The sequence below is a fragment of the Gymnodraco acuticeps genome, unplaced genomic scaffold (assembly GCF_902827175.1).
Source record: "Gymnodraco acuticeps unplaced genomic scaffold, fGymAcu1.1, whole genome shotgun sequence".
Taxonomy (NCBI): domain Eukaryota; kingdom Metazoa; phylum Chordata; class Actinopteri; order Perciformes; family Bathydraconidae; genus Gymnodraco; species Gymnodraco acuticeps.
The window spans coordinates 78,088-102,486 of record NW_022991014.1 but is presented as its reverse complement, the minus strand read 5'-3'; the positions used below and the strand labels follow the sequence as shown (position 1 = coordinate 102,486).

General features: G+C 44.6%; 1 protein-coding gene and 1 pseudogene across 2 annotated transcripts in view; one reads left to right on the top strand and one right to left on the bottom strand.

Annotated features, from left to right (window-relative positions):
• Positions 1-1,070: 1,070 nt before the first annotated feature.
• LOC117559472 lies at positions 1,071-18,084 on the bottom strand (annotated as a pseudogene).
• Positions 18,085-21,249: 3,165 nt separating this feature from the next.
• LOC117559469 (complement C3-like) overlaps positions 21,250-24,399 on the top strand; it is a 51,496-nt gene continuing 48,346 nt past the window's right edge. For both annotated transcript variants that reach the window (XM_034236245.1, XM_034236244.1), the window contains exons 1-4: positions 21,250-21,367; positions 22,153-22,170; positions 22,251-22,286; positions 23,565-23,594. In XM_034236245.1, the coding sequence (XP_034092136.1) occupies positions 21,294-21,367; positions 22,153-22,170; positions 22,251-22,286; positions 23,565-23,594 (158 nt within the window). In that variant the 5' untranslated portion in view covers positions 21,250-21,293. The remainder of the gene's footprint in view (positions 21,368-22,152; positions 22,171-22,250; positions 22,287-23,564; positions 23,595-24,399) is intronic.

Genomic DNA, 24,399 nt, shown 5'->3' with positions numbered 1-24,399 from the left:
AAGTTGGTCTGCACACTCCTTCAACACCCTTCCCGTCACGCCATCAGGGCCTGCAGCTTTCCTCGGGTTCACCGCTCTGAGCACACGCCTCACATCATGCTCCTGCACAGTGAGGGTGTGACTGTTGGATGCTGGTGAGGTTGTTGTGTCCGTCTCTACTGCATTGACCTCAAAACGAGCAAAGAAACAATTAAGTTCCTCTGTCAGTGAGGCGTCCCCGTCAACCGTTGTGCTGTTATTGTTCTTGTAGTTGGTGATGTGCTGTATACCTTGCCACACCCGCCGTGGATCGTTGTTGGTGAAGTGGTCCTCAATCTTCCTCTTATAGGCTACTTTGGCATCCCTGATGCCTCTCTTCAGGTTGGCTCTAGCTGCACTGTATTGAGCACTATCACCAGACCTGAAGGCGATGTTTCGGCCCTTGAGGAGAGCTCTGACCTCCTTCGTCATCCAGGGCTTCTGGTTGGGGTATATCTGAATACGTTTTTCAACAGTCAGTCACATTATTCACACAGTTCTGTATATAGCAGAGTACAGTTGATGCGTACTCCTCCAAGTCCTGAACCTCAAAAATATCCCAGTTAGTCCTTTCGAAGCAATCCTGTAGCTGCGAGGAAGCTCCTTCCGGCCATGTTTTAACAGTCTTTGTGGTGGGTTGAGTTTTCCTCCTGACAGTGGTGTACAGTTGGAACATACTATGGCATTTAATCACGGCAGCGTTTAGCTGACTTTCTACCGGTTGACACTCTACTCTTCACAGACCTCACTGCTTGCATTCAGACGCTCCAAAGGGGCGTGGCCAACAGCAGCTCGGCTACATTTAAAGGGCTAGACCCAGAATCAGCACTTTAGTAACAGGGCTGAAATAGAGGGGTATGAGGAATGGCTACAATCGGTGATCGGTTTGGTATTTCGAGCAAAACACTTCAGAGACATGTTTTGTATAGATATGGCCCCATAGTATATTGTTTGAATATAGCATAATTGGTGAGCTTTAGGATACTCAGTGTGGGTCAGTGTGATATCAGCCTGATGTCTGCAGCTCAACACAACTCTCTTCATCTCAGCACAGAAGTTAAAGATGGAGAACTGACCTGAGAGTCTCCAGTCTGCAGTCTGGACTCTGCAGAAGATCTCTCAGCGGCTTCACTCCTGAATCCTTCAGAACGTTGTGACTCAGGTTCAGATCTCTCAGATGGGAGGGGTTGGACGTCAGAGCTGAGATCAGAGCAGCACAGCTGATCTCTGACAACCTGCAGTCAATCAGTCTGAATAAAGAATACATGATGTACGTTTAAACGATTCAGTCAGTATAAGCATCATGGAGCTTAATAGAAATGCTTGAAAAGGCAAATAATGAATATAATCTTTATTGTTTGATCATTTTAAGAAAAACATTTATTAATTTGTCTTTTATAAAATATATATTTAAAACATGAAGGAAACTGGGAGATGAGTTTCAGGTGTTTAAGAGGTTCAGAGTGAATTATGCGCTGAAGGATTTTTCTTGTTATACTTAAATGTAAAGATCAACTTCGCTCTGCCACAGTCAGTGAACTAAACCACAGAAGAAGAAAGTAGACTTTAAGATACTGTTACAACCCGGCTCTTGGGCTGTAACAAAAAGCTGGGAGTTGATACGAGGGCTATAAACATAACAATCATTTAATAGTAGTTCATACAAAAGCAGACAGCCGCGGCGCAGGTTCACACGGGGAGTGTGCAAGAGGAATGAGAGCTGCCTCCCGAAACTCGATGGGCTGTCTTATAGCAGCTACCCCAGGCCCAGAGGCAGCTCATCAGTTAACAATCACCCACATGGCTCGCGAATCTGCAATCAGAAGAGAGAGGGACAACGGAACGCCTAGTGGTGTCGAGGGGTCGTCACAATACTCAGTGGATCAGTGTAATACAGTGGTTCTCAAACTTTTTCTGTCAGGCCCCCCCTTTGGAGAAAAAAAAATAGTCGGGCCCCACCAACACAAATAGTCAGGCTCAGTAGCTCAGGTAGCTTGACGTTTCATAGAGGGTGCTCAAACATTTAGGGTTTCCCATCATTGGTCGCTACAGTGGAATTTTCTACTGCAACATTCCCCACGCATATACACAGTGTACCCGCGACTGTTACAATGAAGGCTCGATAATCAGCTCACGGCATATAGGTGTAAGCAGGGGTAAAGTGCTATTTTTATAGGTGGTGTGTGGACCTCACATAGGGGGGTCCGAGGGCAAGCTCTCCACCGGGAAGATTTATTTTTAAATATTGAAGTTAAATGCATCAATCTGGTGCACTTTGAGAGCAAAATGAAGAGATCTATGGATACATCTCTCAACACGTAATAGTTCTGTACGGCATCATATTACTTTCGAATCAATCATTTTTCAAATTATGATTTTTTTTTTTTTTTTTTAAATTTGTTTTAACCATTTTTCCTCCTGGTCTTCCGCGCCCCCCCTGGCATGCCTCTGCGCCCCCCACTTTGAGAACCACTGGTGTAATATCAGCCTGATGTCTGCAGCTCAGAGTCAACACAACTCTCACATATTAATCTCAGTACAGAAGTAAAAGATGGAGAACTGACCTGAGAGTCTTCAGTCTGCAGTCTGGACTCTCCAGAAGATCTCTCAGCAGCTTCACTCCTGAATCCTGCAGATCGTTGAAACACAGGTCCAGATTTCTCAGATGGGAGGGGCTGGACTTCAGAGCTGAGATCAGAGCAGCACAGCTAATCTCTGACAAGCTGCAACCCCTCAGTCTGAATAAAAAATACCTTACGTTAGTTTAAACTATTCAGTCAGTATCAGCATCATGGAGCTTACTAAAAATGTACTAATACTAAATATAATCTTTATTGTTTGATAGTTTTAAGAGAAACATTTATTCATTTGTCTTTTATATAATTTATTAAAAACATTATGGAGACTGTGAGATGAAGCATTAAAGGTCTCCTATCATGCAAAATGCACTTTTTGATGTCTTTTATACATAATTATGTATATGTATGTGTCAGCAGACTCACAAAGTGCCAGAAAGTGCAACCGTCTCTCATTTCCTCCGTACCCACATCACTAGAAACGGGGGGAACAACCCCTGGAGTTTCTCCTTTCTCCTGGAGGCCAAGGGAAGCCAGGCTTCCCCTGTTTTTTTGGATTGTAGTTATAATTTTAATAAATAAATAAAAACACTTCGTTTAGTTTCGGAAATTCTTTATTGTGTGTTGCTGCGGCCCGTCTCTCCCCCATTCTCATTGAGTATTTTACAAAGAGTGAAACAGCGCCCCTCTAGATGCTATGGTGAAACAGTAGATTGCACTCTCTGTTGCGAGAGGAGGCCAGCCAAAATTGGCTTCCCTTGGTGAAAAAAAATGGAGGGATTGGCCAATCAGACAAGGCTCATGTCATGCCCCTGCCGACCTGTGATTGGTCAGGGCCATGCCAAGGGAAGCCAGAAGCCGCTGGCTTCCCTCACAATCCAATCAAATCACATCAATTTAGTGTTGCAGTGACGCATCCTAAAACCCGGAAGTAAGCTGCGTTCGGTTTCCCTCGACAAAAAAGCAATGGCATTTCTCCATAGGATTTAGGAAAATAGCTCGAAATAAGGTCAGTGGATAACGAACCTGTTAGATAAATGCACGTTTTGTTCAGTCGGATAATATCCACATGTCTACCCTACTTTTATAATTTCGAATCATAAATCTAATCAATAGAAGATAGATAGCGTCACTGCACCACTCTCACCGCCGTTAGAAAGTAGCAAGCAACTGAAGCAAGTGCAATTATGGAGGGTGGAGATGTGGAGTATTTCATCAAAAATAATTGTACTAAACTTCCGCTACAGCAGCAATAACAAATACAATCTGATGACAGGCCAATGCCCAAACTGGAGCTGTGTACAGCGAGGAAAAAAGGAGCGAATCGGACGTAAAACGTTAAAGGTCTCCTGATTTAGTTTGTGAATGAATGCTTATTAGAGTTTCGGGTGGAGAGTGCGTGCGGACCTGTCGGTTAGATAACAGGCGTGTGTAAGTCCTGCATCTGTATGATACAAATGTGTGTAAAATGATACCGGGTGCTGTAATCACTCATCTGGTTACGTTATTACATTGACCACCACCCCCCCGACCCAAAAGAAAGGACGTATTATTGGCTTCCCCTAATTTTCTCCCCACACCACGCTACTGGGTACAACGGAGTTGGTTTGGAACAGAGGCCCAATTCCAATCCACCACCTATACCCTACCCCTACACACAACCCCTCCGTTTGCGCGTTCACGTGGAGGGTCCACCATATTTAGTGCTGTTCCAAACCAACAAGTGTGGAGGGGGAGTGGGTTATCAAGCCCTCAAACAGCGAGTATGTATCGGTGCTGACTTCACCTGCTGCACTACCTGACCGGACTCAATGCTGTGCATGCCCGTGCCGTGCCGTCAAGCTGTTTACAAACTGTGAAGTCCACTGAGACAAATGTAACATTTGTGATATTGGGCTATATAAATAAACATTGATTGATTAACAAACAGTTCCTGCAAACATTCACTGATAAATTGCAATGTTAACAACCTCATAACCTCATATTTTTTTAACTTAGGATCGTACGTGTGTTTAGTCATACGTATGCATTTTATTATAAAGTTGTGTATATTTACAGACTGTTGCAAAAACTAAGAAGCTTATAAACATCAGGTTTAAAACTAAAAGAGCTTTACAAAAAAGTAACACAATTAAAGATTAGAGTTTTATTTTAGTTATTAATTCTATTTTTTGTCCAAGATATGCTGATTTTAAACTTTTGTTACGGCATTTTCTGTTTCTGCCGGAGAGAGGGGAGTTTGTTCCAAAGCTTGCCGCTGTATTTGCACACTCAACCTGAAAGGGGGGAGCCTCGTTAAGCTGTGAGTGTCACTCCATGATGGAGTTTACTCCGTCACGGAGTGGGAGTGGGTAGGGTGTGAATTGAAATTGGGCCACAATATGGCATTTAATCACGGCAGCGTTTAGCTGAGTTTCTGCTGGTAGAGTAGACACTACTCTCTTCACAGAGATCACTGCTTGCATGCAGACGCTCCAAAGGGGCTTGGCCAGCAGCAGCTCTAAAGGGGCGTGGCCAACATAAGCTATAAAGGGGCGTGGCCAGCAGAAGCTATAAAGGGGCGTGGCCAGCAGCAGCTCGGCTTCATTTAAAGGGCCAAACCCAGAATCAGCACTTTAGTAACAGGGCTGAAATAGAGGGCGTATGAGGAATGGCTACAATGGGTTATCGGTTTGATATATCGAGTAAAACACTAAAGAGACATGTTTTGTATGGATATGGCCCTGTAATATATTATTTAAACATAGAGTATTGGTGAGCTTTAGGATACTCAGTGTGGATCAGTGTAATGTCAGCCTTTTGTCTGCAGCTCAGAGTCAACTCAACACTCTCAATCTCAGTACAGAAGTAAAAGATGGAGAACTGACCTGAGGGTCTCCAGTCTGCAGTCTGGACTCTCCAGAAGATCTCTCAGCAGCTCCACTCCTGAATCCTGCAGATCGTTGTAACTCAGGTCCAGATCTCTCAGATGGGAGGGGTTGGACTTCAGAGCTGAGATCAGAGCAGCACAGCTGATCTCGGACAAACTGCAGTACCTCAGTCTGAATACAAAATACATGATGTTAATTTAAACTATTCAGTCAGTATCAGCAACATGGAGCTTAATACAAATGTACTGATACTGAATATAATCTTTATTGTTTGATAGTTTTAAGTGAAACATTTATTATTTTGTCTTTTATATATATTTTTTAAAACATGATGAAGACTGAGAGATGAAGCATCTCCTATCATTCAAAATACACATTTTGATGTCATTTATACACAAGTATGTGTACATTTAAAGGGCCAGAACCAGCACCTTAGTAACAGGGCTGAAATAGAGGGGTATGAGGAATGGCTACAATGGGGGATCGGTTTGGTATTTCGAGCAAAACACTTCATATGTTTTGTATAGATATGGCCCCATAGTATATTGTTTACATATAGCATAATAGGTGAATTTTAGGATACTCGATGTGGATCAGTGTGATATCAGCCTGATGTCTGCAGCTCAACACAACTCTCTTCATCTCAGCACAGAAGTTAAAGATGGAGAACTGACCTGAGAGTCTCCAGTCTGCAGTCTGGACTCTCCAGAAGATCTCTCAGCAGCTCCACTCCTGAATCCTGCAGAGCGTTCTCACTCAGGTCCAGATCTCTCAGATGGGAGGGGTTGGACTTCAGAGCTGAGACCAGAGCAGCACAGCTGATCTCTGACAACCTGCAGCCACTCAGTCTGAATAAAGAAAACATGGTGTAAGTTTCACGGTGCAATCATCTGTTCAGAGCTGAAGAAGCTTCAGATGTCAGAGTCAAGAAAGATGTAGATCCATGATAATCCAAGCTCAAACTCTGCAGCAGTTTCTCTCTGTCATCAGATCTTGAACAACTCCTTCATCTCCCTCACAGCTCATCAGTACTGACAGCATCTTCACCGACTCATGGAGCACAGAGTGAGTCTGTGGAAGCTGAAACACTCTCTGTCACACATTCACCTTCTCTGATCTTTATTTATTCTGATAAATACTCAAACATTAGGAAAAACAGGAAGAAAAATAATTTCAATGTTCTTTCTTCTCAGGCAAATTCAGAAAATTATAAAAACAATAATACTATATGATCTACAGTCATTGCACTGACCTGAGAGCCTCCAGTCTTCAGTTTGGACTCTTTAGTCCAGAACTCAGCAGCTTCACTCCTGCATCCTGCAGCTTGTTGTCACTCAGGTCCAGATCTCTCAGATGGGAGGGGTCCGACTTCAGAGCTGAGGCCACAACTTCACAGTGAGTCTCTGAGAGTCCACAGTTAGTTAGCCTGTCATGACACATTTTACAGAGTGAGTTATTCACAAAAAGATGAAACATTATATTAACTTCATGCATTCGATGAAACACATTAGACCCATCATGTTCTGATCAACATTCATTGTTAATCCACTTAGTATATAATTGAGATTCTATGTTCATTCTCAGCCTGTCAGATCTTATTTTACACTTTTGAGCATTGTGGTAAAAACAGATCAGGTATAATGATGAAGAAACTACAATACTGTTATAATAACTTAGATCAAGGAAGAACTTAAATGCTGTTGGGGTTCTTCTTTAGTACGATATTTGTCTGTTACCCTGTCCATGTTGTTTTGGAATGTGTCATAAAGGATTACTTTTGCTCTCACAGTATTTGAAACAGTATCAATGATATCGTGTTTATTTGAAGAAGTAAACTTCTGATCTACACTAATGTATGATGATATCTGGACTTACTCGGCCTTTCTGCAGTTCCTCACAGCTGGAATCAGTCTCCGTCGTCCCTCCGCTGATGTGTTGTACTTCTTCAAGTCAAACTCCTCCAGAACCTCCTCTGACATCTGCAGCATGTCGGCCAGAGCAGAGCAGTGGATCACAGAGAGTTCCTTCTCTGATCTGTTCTCTGACTTCAGGAACTCTGTGATCTCCTGATGTACTGAGTGGTCCTTCATCTCTGTCAGACAGTGCACGATGTTGATGCTCCTGTCAGGAGAGATTTCATCACTGTTCATCTCCTTCAGGTTCTTGATGGCTTTCTGGATGTCTTTGCGCCCCAGTAGATCTCTGAAGAGTCTCTGGACAATTTTGGGACGGTTGTCTGTGCGACCCAGCAGGCCTCCTAAGAGTCTCTGGTTGGACTCCAGAGAGAGGCCGTGGAGAAAGCGAACAAACAGGTCCAGGTGGCCATTTTTACTTCCGAGGGATTTCTCCATTGCACTCTTCAGGAAGACATCCAGGGATGGGTAATCCTGATCACTGTTATCACTGTCATAGTCCCAGTCTTCCTGCAAGAAGACTGGGACTTCAGTATCGCTGTGTCTCTGTTGGTGTAACAGTGCAGCAAGTAGACTGCAGCCAGAAACTCCTGAATGCTCAGATGAACAAAGCAGTAGACTGTTTTCTGGAAGATCACACTCTCTCTTTTGAAGATCTGTGTACAAACTCCTGAGTGCACCAAGGCCTCGGTGACATCCAGACCACAGCGCTCCAGGTCTTCTTGGTAGAACATGATGTCTCCTTTCTCCAGATGTTCAAACGCCAGCCTCCCCAGCTTCAGAAGAACCTCCCTGTCAGCCTCCGTCAGCTGCTGTGGACTCGTCTCATGTCCCTCTTCGTACTTCTGCTTCTTCCTCTTGGTCTGGACCAGCAGGAAGTGTGAGTACATGTCAGTGAGGGTCTTGGGCAGTTCTCCTCTCTGGTCTGTAGTCATGTGGTCCAGAACTGCAGCAGTGATCCAGCAGAAGACTGGGATCAGACACATGATGTGGAGGCTCCTGGAGCTCTTGATGTGAGAGATGATTCTGCTGGACAGGTCTTCATCACTCGATCTCCTCCTGAAGTACTCCTCCTTCTGGGCGTCAGTGAAGCCTCGTACTTCTGTTACCCTGTCCACACACTCAGGAGGGATCTGATTGGACGCTGCAGGTCGGGAAGTTATCCAGACGAGAGCCGAGGGAAGCAGCTTCCCCCTGATGAGGTTTGTCAGCAGCACGTTGACTGAGGACTGCTGAGAGACATCAGACACAACCTCATTGTTTCTGAAGTCCAGAGAAAGTCTGCTTTCATCCAGGCCGTCAAAGATGAACAGCACTTTGCAGACAGCCAGCTGCTCTGCTGTGACCTCCTGTAAGGTTGGATGGAAAACATGGAGCAGCCTGAGAAGACTGTACTGCTCACCTTTGATCAGGTTCAGCTCCCTGAAGGAGAGCGGGATCACCAGACTGACATCTTGGTTTCCCAAACCCTCGGCCCAGTCCAGAGTGAACTTCTGCACTGAGAAGGTTTTTCCAACACCAGCGACTCCATTGGTCAGGACCGCTCTGATGCGAGTCTATTGGTCAGGTGAGGCTTTAAATATGTCCCTGCACTTGATTGGAGTGTCATGGAGGGTCTCCTTCTTGGAAGCTGTCTCCAAATGCCTCACTTCATGTTGGGTATTAACCTCTTCACTCAGGCCTTGTGTGATGTAGAGCTCAGTGAAGATCCTGTTGAGGAGGGTTTCACTTTGATCAGTTCCTTCAGTCACACGTTCACATCTCCTCCTCAGACTGAGCCTACACTCTAAAAAACAGTGGGTTATTTCATCTACCCAACCATGGGGTTATGAAATGTTTAACCCATTCTGGGTTATTAATATGGTATTGGGTTATTTTTGTGCAACCCAAGTACTGGGTCAAAATATTTTTGTCTACCCAACCATTTGGTTATGAAATGTTTAACTCATTCTGGGTTATTTATATGGTATTGGGCAGGGGCGGCGGGTGCTGTAGCGGCTAGGGAAGGCTAAGCCTTCCCAAATATTTGTGTCACTGCATCCTGGTAAAATACAAATATAGGCTAATGTATAATGTCTGTGTCTTTGACATTAGCGCTGCTAGCCACCCGCTAGCCCTGTACTACGAAGCCAGTTCAACATACCCTGGATATGTTTGAGTAACAAACAAACAAACGAGATCTCGCTAAGCGGTCCTACGACGCTGGTTATCAACTCGGTAAATCAAGCCAGGGTTTCTCTCACCAGATCTGACTTTAATTACATTTGACTCGAGTGTTTCGTGAACATAATGTATTGCTTAAAATAATACTTCTGCATACAGTATGTGACACTGTAAGTGTTGCACGGCCAGATATGGCTGGAGAAGCTGACTCAGATAAGGAAATATATGATATATTATAATAGTATATGATCGATGATCTGATTGATGATGTAATATGAATGATAAGTGCGACACGTCGGCGTCTTCTCTGCATACGGCAGTTTAAACTGTATTTCCTTTATCCTGTAATATGACTTGAGAGATTTAAACTCTGCACACTGAGTTGATCTCTTTTCTATAGATGCCGGAGGCGGGCAGCGTCAGGTAAAAAAAGTGATTAAGCCTTTCCAAACCTGAGCCTCACGCGCCGGCGCCGCCTATGGTATTGGGTATTGGTTTGCATGAATCGCAACAATTTCACATGTATTAGATTCATTCATGTTGAGATAAACTGAGACAAAGGGATTAGGGTATATCTGATTCCCACTCCAGAGCAGAAGGTGGCGGTATAACCACCAATAAACTGGATACCAACCACAGTCTATGATACCAACTAATGTAAACAGAGACAAAAATCAATCTACTTTTAAATGTTCACGGTTGTAAAGATGTGAAACAACAAACATGGCTTGAACAATAAGGCATGCTACATTATTGACTGCTCTTGGACACTTCCATGGATGTATTAAGAGAACTCTGCCATGGTTTGATTTTGACCGCGATCTGGCGGGAAAGGGTTTCCCCTGCATCCTGTGTGCACTCGCGATATTTGGGCTTAACCGTAAACTTAACCATCATCATCGCGAGAGAGGATCATTGAGACAAGAAAGACCGTTGGCGAAAGTTGGAGGAGGTAAGCAGAACACATTGTCATCTAACTGTGAAGCTGTTAATAAATGTCATCAACTGCTAGTCCATGAGCGATATTGTGGTAACGTTGATAGTTAATTTGTTATTTAGTGTTATTTTTTATCTCACTTAAAAAGCCGAATGAGCCGACAAACATGCTAAAGCTAACGTCGTTAACTAGCTAGTCTGTGTAACTGCCAGTTAGGGAGATGGTTCAAATATAGGATATCAGGATTGAAAACTAAAGGACGGTAGCATTACCCTGGGAAAGTTAAACGGAAAGTGTGCTACCCCAGGCGCTTATATATGTCAGTAATATCAGCCCCTTTTACAAAGGAATGTTGCGCCGTTATTCGGCTGCGTCACGTAAATTAGCTGCCAAGCTAGCTGCCATGCGGAGCTGACTGCCATGCGGAGCTGACTGCCACTGTGGTTTTCGCTCTGCAGTTAAAGTTACGTGACGGATGCCGCTTTGCCAGTGTCGGTAGTCGCACTCTCTGTCTGATAAGGGGACTGATAAGGTTTGGTGTAAAAAAAAGCAGGTTCTCTGTAACTTAACTTTCATTGGTCTCTCAATTTTTCACAGCAATTTGTGACTGCAAAAGTTCCTGTGGCTGCTGTCGATGGGGTCGGGTGCGCTGCCAGAAGGGTGATAGTGAAAGCGGAGGGTCTCGACGGACCAGACCCGGGCGACAGAAGCTGGCTTTGGGGACGTGGAACGTCACCTCTCTGGGGGGGAAGGAGCCGGAGCTTGTGCGGGAGGTGGAGCGTTACCAGTTGGATCTGGTTGGGCTCACCTCTACGCACAGCGTCGGCTCTGGAACCTTACTTCTGGATAGGGGTTGGACTCTATTCTTCTCCGGAGTTGCTCAAGGTGTGAGGCGCCGGGCGGGTGTGGGGATACTCACAAGTCCCCGGTTAGGTGCTTCGTTGTTGGAGTTTACCCCAGTGGACGAGAGGGTCGCCTCCCTACGCCTGCGGGTTATGGGGGGGAAAACTCTGACTGTTGTGTGTGCTTATGCACCCAACAGCAGTTCAGAGTATACGGCCTTCTTGGAGACCCTGGAAGGAGTCCTGTATGGGGCTCCTGAAGGGGACTCTTTAATCTTGCTGGGAGACTTCAACGCACATGTGGGCAATGATGGAGACACTTGGAGGGGCGTGATTGGGAGGAACGGCCCCCCTGATCTGAACCGGAGTGGTGGTTTGTTACTGGACTTCTGTGCTAGTCATGGATTGGCCATAACAAACACCATGTTCGAACATAAGGATGCTCATAAGTGTACGTGGTACCAGAGCACCCTAGGCAGAAGGTCCATGATCGATTTCGTTATCGTATCATCGGACCTGAGGCCGTATGTTTTGGACACTCGGGTAAAGAGAGGGGCGGAGTTGTCAACTGATCACCATCTGGTGGTGAGTTGGGTCGAGTGGCGGGGGAAGCCTCTGGATAGACCTGGTAAGCCCAAACGTGTAGTTCGGGTGAACTGGGAACGTCTGGAGGAGGCCCAAGTTCAGGAGGCCTTCAACTCACACCTCCGGCGGAGCTTTTCGGGCATTCCTGTGGAGGTTGGGGACATTGAACCAGAGTGGTCGGTGTTCAAAGCCTCTATTGCCGAAGCCGCGGCGGGGAGCTGTGGTCTCAAGGTCCTAGGTGCCTCAAGGGGCGGTAACCCTCGAACCTCCTGGTGGACACCGGTGGTCAGGGAAGCCGTCCGACTGAAGAAGGAGGCCTTCAGGGATTTGTTATCCCGGGGGACTCCCGAGGCAGTTGCAAGGTACCGACAGGCCCGAAGGGCAGCAGCCTCATCCGTGGCCGAGGCAAAGCAGCGGGTGTGGGAGAAGTTCGGAGAAGACATGGAGAAGGACTTTCGGGCGGCACCAAAGTTGTTCTGGAAAACTGTCCGACACCTCAGGAGGGGGAAGCAGGGAACCATCCAAGCTGTGTACAGTAAGGATGGGACGTTGTTGACCTCAACTGATGGAGTGTTAGGGCGTTGGAAGGAACACTTTGAGGAACTCCTGAACCCGACAACTCCGCCCTCTATGTTAGAGGCAGAGCTGGAGTATGACGGGGGATCAACACCAATCTCCAGGGGGGAGGTCACTGAGGTCGTCAAACAACTCCACAGTGGCAAAGCCCCGGGGGTGGATGAGATCTGCCCGGAAATGCTGAAGGCTCTGGGTGTTGAGGGACTGTCATGGTTGACACGTCTCATCAACGTTGCGTGGAAGTCGGAAACAGTGCCGAAGGAGTGGCAGACCGGGGTGGTGGTCCCCCTTTTTAAAAAGGGGGATCAGAGGGTGTGTGCCAATTACAGAGGCATCACACTACTCAGCCTCCCCGGGAAAGTTTACTCTAAGGTACTCGAAAGGAGGGTCAGGCCGATTGTCGAACCTCAGATTGAGGAGGAACAATGCGGATTCCGTCCTGGTCGTGGAACGACGGATCAGCTTTTTACTCTCGCAAGGATCCTGGAGGGGGCCTGGGAATACGCTTATCCGGTCTACATGTGTTTTGTAGACTTGGAGAAGGCGTATGACCGAGTTCCCAGGGAGTTACTGTGGGAGGTGCTGCGGGAGTATGGGGTGAGGGGGTCTCTACTCAGGGCCATCCAATCTCTGTACTCCCAAAGCGAGAGCTGTGTCCGGGTCCTCGGCAGTAAGTCGGACCCTTTTCCGGTGAGGGTTGGCCTCCGCCAGGGCTGCGCTTTGTCACCAATCCTGTTTGTAATATACATGGATCGGATTTCGAGGCGTAGTCATGGGGGAGGGGGTCTGCAGTTCGGTGGACTAAGGATTGCACCACTGCTTTTTGCAGATGATGTGGTTCTAATGGCTTCATCGGTCTGCGACCTTCAGCACTCACTGGATCGGTTCGCAACCGAGTGTGAAGCGGCTGGGATGAGGATCAGCACCTCCAAATCTGAGACCATGGTTCTCAGCAGGAAACCGATGGACTGTCCACTTCAAGTAGGGAATGAGTCCTTACCCCAAGTGAAGGAGTTCAAGTATCTCGGGGTCTTGTTCTCGAGGGAGGGAACAATGGAGCGTGAGATGGGCCGGAGAATCGGAGCAGCGGGAGCGGTACTGCAGTCGCTTTACCGCACCGTTGTGACGAAAAGGGAGCTGAGCCAGAAGGCAAAGCTCTCTGTCTACCGGGCCATTTTCGTTCCTACCCTCACCTATGGTCATGAAGGATGGGTCATGACCGAAAGAACGAGATCGCGGATACAAGCGGCCGAGATGGGTTTTCTCCGCAGGGTGGCTGGTGTCTCCCTTAGGGATAAGGTGAGAAGTTCGGTCATCAGGGAGGGACTCGGAGTTGAGCCGCTCCTCCTTCGCGTCGAAAGGAGCCAGTTGAGGTGGTTCGGGCACCTAGTTAGGATGCCACCTTGGCGCCTCCCTAGGGAGGTGTTCCAGGCACGTCCAGCTGGGAAGAGACCAAGGGGTAGACCTAGGACCAGGTGGAGGGATTATATCTCTTCGCTGGCCTGGGAGCGCCTTGGGATCCCCCAGTCAGAGCTGGTTGATGTCGCCAGGGAAAAGAAAGTTTGGGGCTCTCTGCTGGAACTGCTACCCCCGCGACCCGACCACGGATAAGCGGAAGAAGATGGATGGATGGATGGATAAATAGACATGCAGCAAGCAAACATCCTGCATTAAAACCCTGACTTAGGTTAAAGTGTGTATTTAAGAGCCCTACTGTTAACTGTGCATTCAATTGGAAGGGGAGGTGTGTGGCACAGTGGACTAATGCCTTGGTCTTCGGATCAGGGGAGAACAGGTTCAAACCCCACTGCAGTCAGCTTGTCGTTGTGTCCCTGAGACACTTCAACCTAAATTGCTCCTGTGGGGATTGCCCACAGTATTCAGTATGTAAGTCGCTTTGGATAAAAGCGTCTAACAAGTGACATGTAATGTAATGTAATCCCTATTATATATACAGTGTAGGAAATAAGCATTTGATCCCCTGCAGATTTGGTAAGTTTACCCACTTACAAATAATCGAACAGTTTATAACAGGCCCGGACTGGCCATCGGGAGGACCGGGAGGTTTCCCGATGGCCTGGCCTGTTAAGTGGGCTGCTGGCCTGAGGAATTTCTTTTTTTAATGTATGTATTGTGAACGCAACGCTGAGCAAATGTGGGTCTGACTCTGCCTCACAGAGGGTGACTGGCTGTATACATGATGTGGCCTGCCGACATGGCCACTTTCATACAGATCATACACTAATGGCCTCGATTGGTCTCTGTGTGTCATTCAAGCTCGGGAGGGTGTGTATGTGTGGCGCGAGCGAGAGAGAAAGCATGCGCACTGGTTACGTGTATTGTTGTTGTTACCATCTGGTGCTAACTAGCTGCGCTAACGGATATAATGAGCTGTCAACAAGGTGGAGGAGAGTCCTCTCCTGTCAGACTGAGAGACTGATAACTACAGCTCAGGTGAGGTAAAGGACTCTCTGAGTGTTTAGATAGTTAACTTAGTCTAAGTTCTCTGTGGGTCTCAAACGGTTTGGTCACCATTTATGTAAACACATATTTCCATTTGAAGGGGGAGTGATTAGTAAAATATTGATGAATAATAAAAAATAAAATGTTAACTGGTGAAAAAAGGTAAGATAAACTTTATAAACTTGTTGAGAGCTAAAACTAGTCTTTGCTGCTGCCTCAAAGAGGAGCAGGGGGAGAGGAGGGAGACAGGTGAGGCTGGTTCAGGAGCACAGACACACTCACAACTATAAATGAACCAAAAACAAATAAATAAAAAAGTTTCAATGTTTTTTCATATTGGATATGGTATGTTATTGGTTATGGCCATGTACTTATGATTTTATGATTATTTAAATGTATACAGTTCTGTTTCATATGGGTGTTGTCTCTTTATTTCCCCCTCAAAGTGCACCAGATTGATGCATTAAGTCCAACATTTAAAACAAATCTTACCGGGGGAGCATGCCCCCGGACCCCCCTAGAGGATTTCAGGTCCACTTCCACTTAAAATATGTTCACATGGATAGGTTCCTTGATGTGCACAGCAACGCCTAAATAGATTTGCACAGCAACGCTGTATATATTGACAAATAAATCCAGGAAAATGGCACAAAATAAAACTGGTAGTGGCCTGGCTGGGTGTATAATTCCCGGCCTGACTTATTGTCCCAGTCCGGCCCTGGTTTATAATGTTAATGGTAGGTTTATTGTAACAGTGAGAGTAAGCATATCAAAAAGAAAATCCAGAAATTGACATTATATAAAAGATAAACATTGATTTGCATTTAACTGTGGGAAATAAGTATCTGATCCCCTTGCAACAAACAAGAACTCTGGCTCCCACAGACCTGTTACACAAGTCCTTTTCCTTTAAAGGTCCCATGTCATGCTTTTCTGGTTATTACCCGTCCCCTTGTTGTTATGAAGGTTGTTCTGCATGTAAACGGTCTGCAGAGTCACAAACCCTCAAAGTACACCCTGTAGCGAGTAAAACTCTAACACAGAGAAGACCTGTCTGTGCTGCCCCAGAACGCCTCGTTGGACATTTCTCATTTACTTCCTGGACATTGCGACGTCTGAATACCCAGTAGCCACGCCCAGAACTATAACCAGGCTGATTGGTCCAAATTAACCAATCCACAGACTTCCTCACACGCACACACATACACACACACACACACACACACACACACACACACACACACACACACACACACACACACACACAGAGTGCAGGCAGCTCTGCTGATCTCTCCTCCCTGGCTGCAGGCTGATAACAGACAGTTGGGATCGCGGCGAAATTCTCTCTGCAGACCCATTCTCTCTGCAGACCCATTCTCACAGCGTTTATCAACCTTTTTCTTACTCAATCTCAAGCCACACTTATTGTTTTTACTTCGGCTGTGACTTTGTGTGTGCTCAGGGTGAGTTTGGCTGTGTTTCGCTGTCGCTAAACAAGGAAACAACACCTCCACGGAGCTCAGCGCGATTCACAACGCCCCGACCAATCAGAGCACACTGTGCTCACAGGGAGGGTGGGGGCTGGAGCCAGAGTCCTGCACGGGTCTGATTTTCAAGACCCGCTCCCGCCCCGCACCCGCGACGTACAATACCGAACCCGCCCCGTTACCCGCACATATTGCCAATTAGTTCCGCAACCCGACCCGACCCGTCGGCACAAGATCCGCAACCCGACCCAACCCGCATAGCCTATGAGCAGTGAAAACGTGCAATTATTAACACACGCAGTTGCATATTTGTCTCAAAAAGCGTGGGATGTTGGTTATTTTCTCCAGGATGACACAAAAAGCCTCCCAGACGTTGGATTTCGCTCTTGAGGAAGTGTTATTGAAAATGCTGTATTCTCCGTAGAGAGCTTCACCTCAGCCATTTCGAATGTGGCGCGCACAGCAGCAGATTGATGCGCTGCAGAGGTTACGATTATGCGCGGTCCCGCGGGGGAGAGGTCTGAGGATTTAAACATTAAACTAAATTATTATTATTTTAATATATTTATTATGCAATACCCGTGACCCGACCCGCATCATCTTTGTTTTACCCAGAACCGAACCCGGAAAAAAGCGTTTGAAAAAATACCACCCGCGAATCACCTTTTTTGCGGGTCACCCGTCGGGTACCCGACCCGATGCAGGACTCCGGCTGGAGCTACTGGAGCTCCAACGAGCCGTTAAAGGCAGAGATTGAAATTCAGTGAATACACGTAGTTTACAGAGATGCTGGATGAGAAACCAATGTGAGTTTGGAAAATTGCACAATATAAATGTATTAGACCTCAACAATGGAATTATGATCAGTGGAAATGACCATGACATGTCTCCTTTAAAAAAGTACTCCTAATATCAACTTGTTACGTGTATAAAAGACACCTGTCCACAGAATCAGAATCCAACCTCTCCACCATGGGCAAGACTAAAGAGCTGTCTAAGGACCTCAGGGACAAGACTATAGACCTCCACAATAAGGCTGGGATTGGCTGCAAGACCATCAGAAAGCAGCTTGGTGAGAAGGAGACAACTGTGGGTGTGATTAATTGGAAGAATAATGTGTGTGTTTCTAAATGGAAGAAAGACAAAATGAGCATCAATCGCCTTCGGTCTGGGTCTCCACACAAGATATGGCCCCACGGGGTATTGATGATCATGAGAAAGCTGAGGGATCAGCCAAGAACTATACGGGAGGAACTTGTTAATGATCTCAAGGCAGCTGGGACCACAGTCACCAAGAAAACTATTGGTAACACACTACACCATAATGGATCAAATCCTGCAGCGCCCGCAAGGTCCCCTGATCAAGAAGGCTCATGTACGAACTGTCTGAAATGTGTCAATGAACATCTGAATGATTCACAGAAGGCTTGGGACAACGTGATGAGGTCAGATGAGACCAAAATGTAAATCTTTGGCATCAACTCGACACGCCGTGTTTGGAGGAAGAGAGATGCTGACTATAACCCCAGAACACCATCCCCACCGTCAGGCATGGAGGAGGAAACATTATGCTTTGGGGGTGTTTCTCTGCTAAGGGGACAGGACGACTTCCCTGCATCGAGGAGAGGATGTACGGGGCCGTGTACCTTAACATCTTGGCCGATAGCATCCTTCCCTCAGCCAGGACACTGTAAAGGGTCATGGAGGGGTCTTCCAACAGGACAATAAACCTTAACATACGGCCAAGGCAACACAGGAGTGGCTAAAGAAGAAGCACATTTAGGTGATGGAGCGGCCTAGCCAGTCTCTGGACCTTAATCCCATAGAAAATCTGTGGAGGGAGCTGAAGCTTCCAGAGGCCAAGCATCAGACTCAAAACATTCAGGATTTGGAGAGGATCTTCAGAGAGGAGTGGACCAAAATCTTTCCTGAGATGTGCACAAACCTGGAGACCAACTACAAGAAGCGTCTGACCTCTGTCAGTCCAACAAGGGTTTCTCCACCAAGTACTAACACATGTTTTGCAAGGGGAACAAATACTTAGTTCCCACAGTTAAATGCAAATCAATTTGTATCTTTTATATAATATACATTTCTGGATTTTATTTTTGATATTTTTACTCTTACTGTTTATATAAACCTACCATTAAAATTACAGACTGTTCATTTATTTGTAAGTTGGTAAACTTACACAATCTGCAGGGGATCAAATACTTATTTCCTCCACTGTGATTGATGAAAGTAGTGAAACAGTCAGATTTGACCTGAACACACGACAGGAGGGTTAAGATAACTAAATGTATCTGTTCTTTTATGAGGGTTAAAGTGGGGTTTGTTGTGGGTTAAAATATTTTGTTCAACAAAACAAAGAAAAGCCTTAGTTATCCTTTAATATTCAGTGAACCAGGTTTCATGTGAGGATTTAGGAGTGTCACAAAAGGAGGTTGTGTCTTCCATCCCAGCCATCCCTGCCCAATCACTAGTTAGTTTACAATAACTGTGAAGACACACACACCATGGACCTTCACACACACATACAAACACTTCAACCCCTCATAGAACCACAGCCACAAATGAATATAAACCAAAAAGTATTGATCTTTTTCTAACTGCCTTTCATTAACTCCTATACCTTTGTAAATGTGTACTAGCACCCAGAGCCGGCCCGACCCATTAAGCGACATAAGCGGCCACTTAGGGCCCCGCAGCCACTAGCACAACAACAAAAAAAAGATTTATTTTTATTTTTTTAAATCTCAGTACACCGTCACCGTGATAAGTATGTTTAATTAATGTTGTTAATATGCCTAGATTGCCTACTCTCAAAGTCATGTATTATATTATTGAGTCACTCATATAATACATTAACCGTGCTTTACCTGAACCTCATCATGACACAAGAGAGGACGGCAGGATTATAATTTCCCGTGTTCGGTGAATGCAACAGAGTCATGACACCAGACCAACCAGAGAGTTGAATGGAAATAAACATCTTATTGGCTGACAGGTACCTATCCTGTGAGCTGTGACAATGTTTAAAATAAACTGTCAGTCTCAGACTCAGAGTTTTTGAAGATGGACATAAGAACATTTGTTCTTAAAAAAGACGACAATTCTCAAGTGGTGGTTCACACAACAACCCCAGAGCCAGCACTTGAGCCAGGAGAAATTACAACTACGTTGACGTTACTTTGAATCGCGGGGGTAAGCTAAACCGTTAGCAAGTAGCTATAGCTAGCCAGATATATTAAATAAACACTTTGTCATAAATGTTGTGTTTTTTAGCGTTACCTGGTGATTTTAAAGAAAGCTCTCTGGGAAATGTTGACTTACTGTTGGACATGAAGCTAGAAGCTACCTTACAGTACACAGTTGATCCTGAGTCCTGTCAGTTAAAGTGTTTCATAGTTAGCTTAGCTAAGCATCAACCTAGCACTGAAATATATGGATGTTATGTGACAGTATTTCTGAGAAAGAGTCAGCTGAAATGGTGGCATAGTTGCCACTGCTTTAGTATCGACAGCAAAAAAAAAAAAAAAAGTTTTCATTTTGTATAATCATTTTGCGTAAAGATGGCACTCAAGGGCACACTAGTGGTGGTGTTCCTGGCGGGATTTGAACTCACAGCCTTCCGATCTTCAGCCCACCTCACTATCCATTAGATCAATCACTACCCTCTCAAATGGAAATATGTGTTTACATAAATGGTGACCACACTGTTTGAGACCCACTGAGAACTTAAACTAAGTTAACTATCTAAACACTCAGAGAGTCCTTTACCTCACCTGAGCTGAGGTTATCCCGAGCTTGAATGACACACAGAGACCAATCAAGGGCTTTGATTTATGATCTCTATGACAGTGGCCATGTCGGCAGGCCACATCATGTAGACAGCCAGTCACCCTGTGTGAGGCAGGCCACTTAACGAGGCGAGATCAGAGCGAGGGATCATTGTCCACAAGTTAATCGATCGCAGATGGCGTCGTGGTCACGGACGAATAAAAAAAAATAAATACAAAAAAAACTTATAAAAAAAAAACCTGGGCGGCCCGCCCAAGTATAGTCTATGTGTGGGAAACCCTGGACCCCCCTAGAGGAGGTGAGGACCCCCCTAGAGGATGTTAGAGGATGGGGGGGGCTGTGGTGCAGTGGATTAGTGCGTTGGTGCTCGGATCAGGGTGTCACAGGTTCAAACCCCACTGCAGTCAGCATGTCGTTGTGTCCCTGGGCAAGACACTTCACCCCAAATTGCTCCTGTGGGGATTGCCCACAGTATTGAGTATGTAAGTCGCTTTGGATAAAAGCGTCTAACAAGTGACATGTAATGTAATGTAATGTTAGGTCCACGGTGTTTACATGCTTATTTATACAATATGTGTGCTTATGCTAACATCATAAGACAAAAGTTGGTTCCGTGTTGTGTGAAGTGAGAACGCGCTAGAGTGAGGGGGGCCCCCAAGCCAAAGCTAGTCTAGGGCCGGCCCTACTAGCACCTTCTATTGTATAATCTTCTCTTTGCTGCTACAGTATGACTGCTTTTCATTTCTATGTTTGTTATTGTAACTGCATTGTGAGAAGACTGCAAAAAGTGGTCGTACTTAGTGTGTCACTCGGATTGATTAGAGACCCTTTGTGTTTGTGTGTGTGTGCGTGTGTGTGTGTGTTTGTATGTGTGTGTGTATGTGTGTGTGTGTGTGTGTATGTATGTGTGTGTGTGTGTGTGTGTGTGTGTGTGTGTGTGTGTGTGTGTGTGTGTGTGTGTGTGTGTGTGTGTGTGTGTGTGTGTGTGTGTGTGTGTGTGTGTTTAAAGTAGTTAACAGTCTATCTGTGGTCACAGTCCACTGAGGCTTCCAGTCAGTCATCATGGCTCGCTGGACGCTTCCCAACTTTTTATTTCTCTTGCTTCTCTGCAGCTCCTACGGAAATGTTCCAAGAAGGTACGTCTGAAAGTTAAAATATTAGTGTTGTCAATACTCAGTAAAAGTCCTGATTTCAACAGTTCTTTTGCATGAAAATATACTTAAAGTACAAAAAGTACTCGGCCCTTTCAGAATAATATTAAGTACAGAAATATAATCAGATAAATGTACTTCAAGTATCAAAAGTAAAAGTAGCTGTTAAGCAGAAAGGATATTTTCACAGTATTATATTATTATGGATTATTATAAGAGCAATCTAGTTTGTCAATGTGGACCAAATACTTCGAATACTATGCAGATTACAGCACTGCATTACACCATATCAGCATATCATGTGTTTTTAAAAGAAACTGTGAGTGTTATATAAATGAAGTGGAGTACATTTTTGCCTCTGAAAGGCAGTGGAGTATAACGTAGTATTAATATGCCTTAGGTACAATACTTTGTATTGTGCAATATACCCTCATGAAACTAGTACACAGTACCTCTTTAATTCTATATGTCACTTTTTTTAAACAAATACTGCTTCCTTTTTACCAGGGTGTACTTATATGCTATTTTGTTTTTGACTTATGGTGTTCTCTTATTATTAATATTGTGTACAAACTAAGTAATTGTTATAATATGTTAGTCTATTCTCCTCACTTCACCTGCGCTTTCTGCTCATAAGGTAAATGTCCCCGTTGCGCAACAAATAAAGGATTTCTGATTCTGATTTCCATCGCTGGTTTTCTGCTGACTGTAAAGAGGATATATTTAAAGCTGTGTTTCCTCTCTAACTAATGGGTCTGTCCTCTTTACAGACCCAGCTGGATGGACAGGTAAGTGTTTGCACAAAGATCACATGTTTAGTTTTAACCTCTGTCTCTGACAAGTTATGATTTCTGAAACTGCTCCCCAGATTTACACCTATCGAAACTTTCTGGGAACTCCACGAGTAAGTAACTAAAGCTGCACTTAACAGAAAACAACAGGTAGTATAATATTTTTAATTGTGAAAAAATGTGTTTAATTAAACTCTATGGAAATCAATAAAACTAAATTAATTAAAACATGAATTCAATATAATCATCGCTGGTGTTTGAATGACAGGATTTCCATCATTGATACTGAATTATCATATCTTTCAATGCCATTTTTACATATCTGTGTTACTAAAAATGACCTTATTAAGGTGGGACAGCTCTTAAAAAGGCTCTTTCTCCAGTTAATCCCAGAACATAATAAGGTTAAGCCTATTCAGTGGTAGATACATGATAAGATTAGGGTTGGGAACCGAAACTCGGTTCCAGATGAGAACCGATAAGAAAATGCCGGGTACCGGGTACCCATACAAAATACACAATTTCGGTTCTGCTTAACGGTTCCTAAACGCGGTAGACCCTGTATTCCAGCGGGTCCGTCTGCACCGCGGTGCTGCGGTGACCCGGTGGAATACAGGGCGGACCTGGAGAATCACAGAACGTCCGGTCGTCAGCGGGCCGTTGACGGCCGGCTCGGTACGCTGACGGCCGGCACCGCCCTTCATTTTTTTAAACGGCATCATATAAATTGCGCTGACAGGCGACAGAGGTCCACAGTTGCCCCGCAGCGATGCTCCCCCGCCCTCCCGTAGACATTTCACGAGCTCAGTCACTTCATAACACCAAAGATAGGTCGCGGTAAACACTCTGAAGTGAGGCTCCACTACACTAAAAAATAAAAGGCAAAGTGTAATGCCTGTTAATAGCTTGCCACAGGCATAGCTCAGTTAAAATAAAGCACAGCTATTGTGCAATACATTTGTATTGCATGTATATTTTTTAGTAACAATTTCAGTTAAAGCTTTTAAGAATAAATATATTTTTGTTATCTAAACGTTTGACCTCTTTATTTTACAATTTTGGAATCGAAACGGGGAATCGATAAGAACCGGAATCGATAAGCAGAACCGGAATCGAAATCGGAATCGATAAATTTCAAACGATACCCATCCCTAGATAAGATACACCATGTTTGAGAAGAACATATAAATACATTCCTACATTCTTATTTGACTGTTTATACATCATGTAATTTCCTATACATGTCTCTACCTTTCCCCCTCTCCTTGTCTTGATACCATATGACTGACATTGCCATGTTATAATACCACACATTCATAAGTGTTTTGCCTCATTTTGCAGAGTTGTGTCATGAATAACAATAATATCGATTCTGTTTTTTTTTTTTCAAGGATATCAAAAGAGGTCAGTTCTGAACCAAGGTACGGTTGCCATATGTGTGTCCAAAACATTTTACATTTGAACGACTTTCGCAGGATTTGCAGCGTTTGTATTCACTTCTGAGATCCAATCTCTTTGTTGACTTTCTTTCTTGGAATTTCTGTTATCTTTCTGTAACAATTGAAGACATTTAAGTGTTATTGTTCGTGGTTTATGGTGGATCTGCAACAGCAAAAGTAACGTAAAAGTCGTATTCAGGGTCAGATATCAAAGTCCAATTGTGACCTGATACATAATGAAACATTTAAATGAAATTGATTTAATTTACATAACTGTTAAAATATTTGTGTGAATGTTATTTCTTAAAGTATGAATAGTAATGTGGAAGGGACCACACAAAGATATAGATATTTTAATTAAAGTGAATATACATTTTTAAGGCATTATTATTATTCTTATAAAAAAGTGATTATTCTCCACACATCTCAAATGATCTGATCTGCTGTTCACTGACTGGATAATTCTCCACGTTATGCCATGAAGTATGATGAGTGTGTACATTGGACATGTACAAACCTAACACCATTTTTGTTAGTATTTGTGACAGATTTTATGAAATGTTCCTGTAAGCACCATAATAAATGGCAGATATTTTTCGAGTATTCGTATAATTACAATCATTGTATGTTATCATGCTCGTCAGGAGTAGCAAAAGTAATTGCGGTAGTCCCTATTCTGCTTATTTTCAGGTTCATATTAGTATAGTTTCTCAACTTTAAAGAGTCCTCTCCTGCTGATGTTCAGGTGTATATCAGTATGTAGTGTCTCTACTTTAAAGAGTCCTCT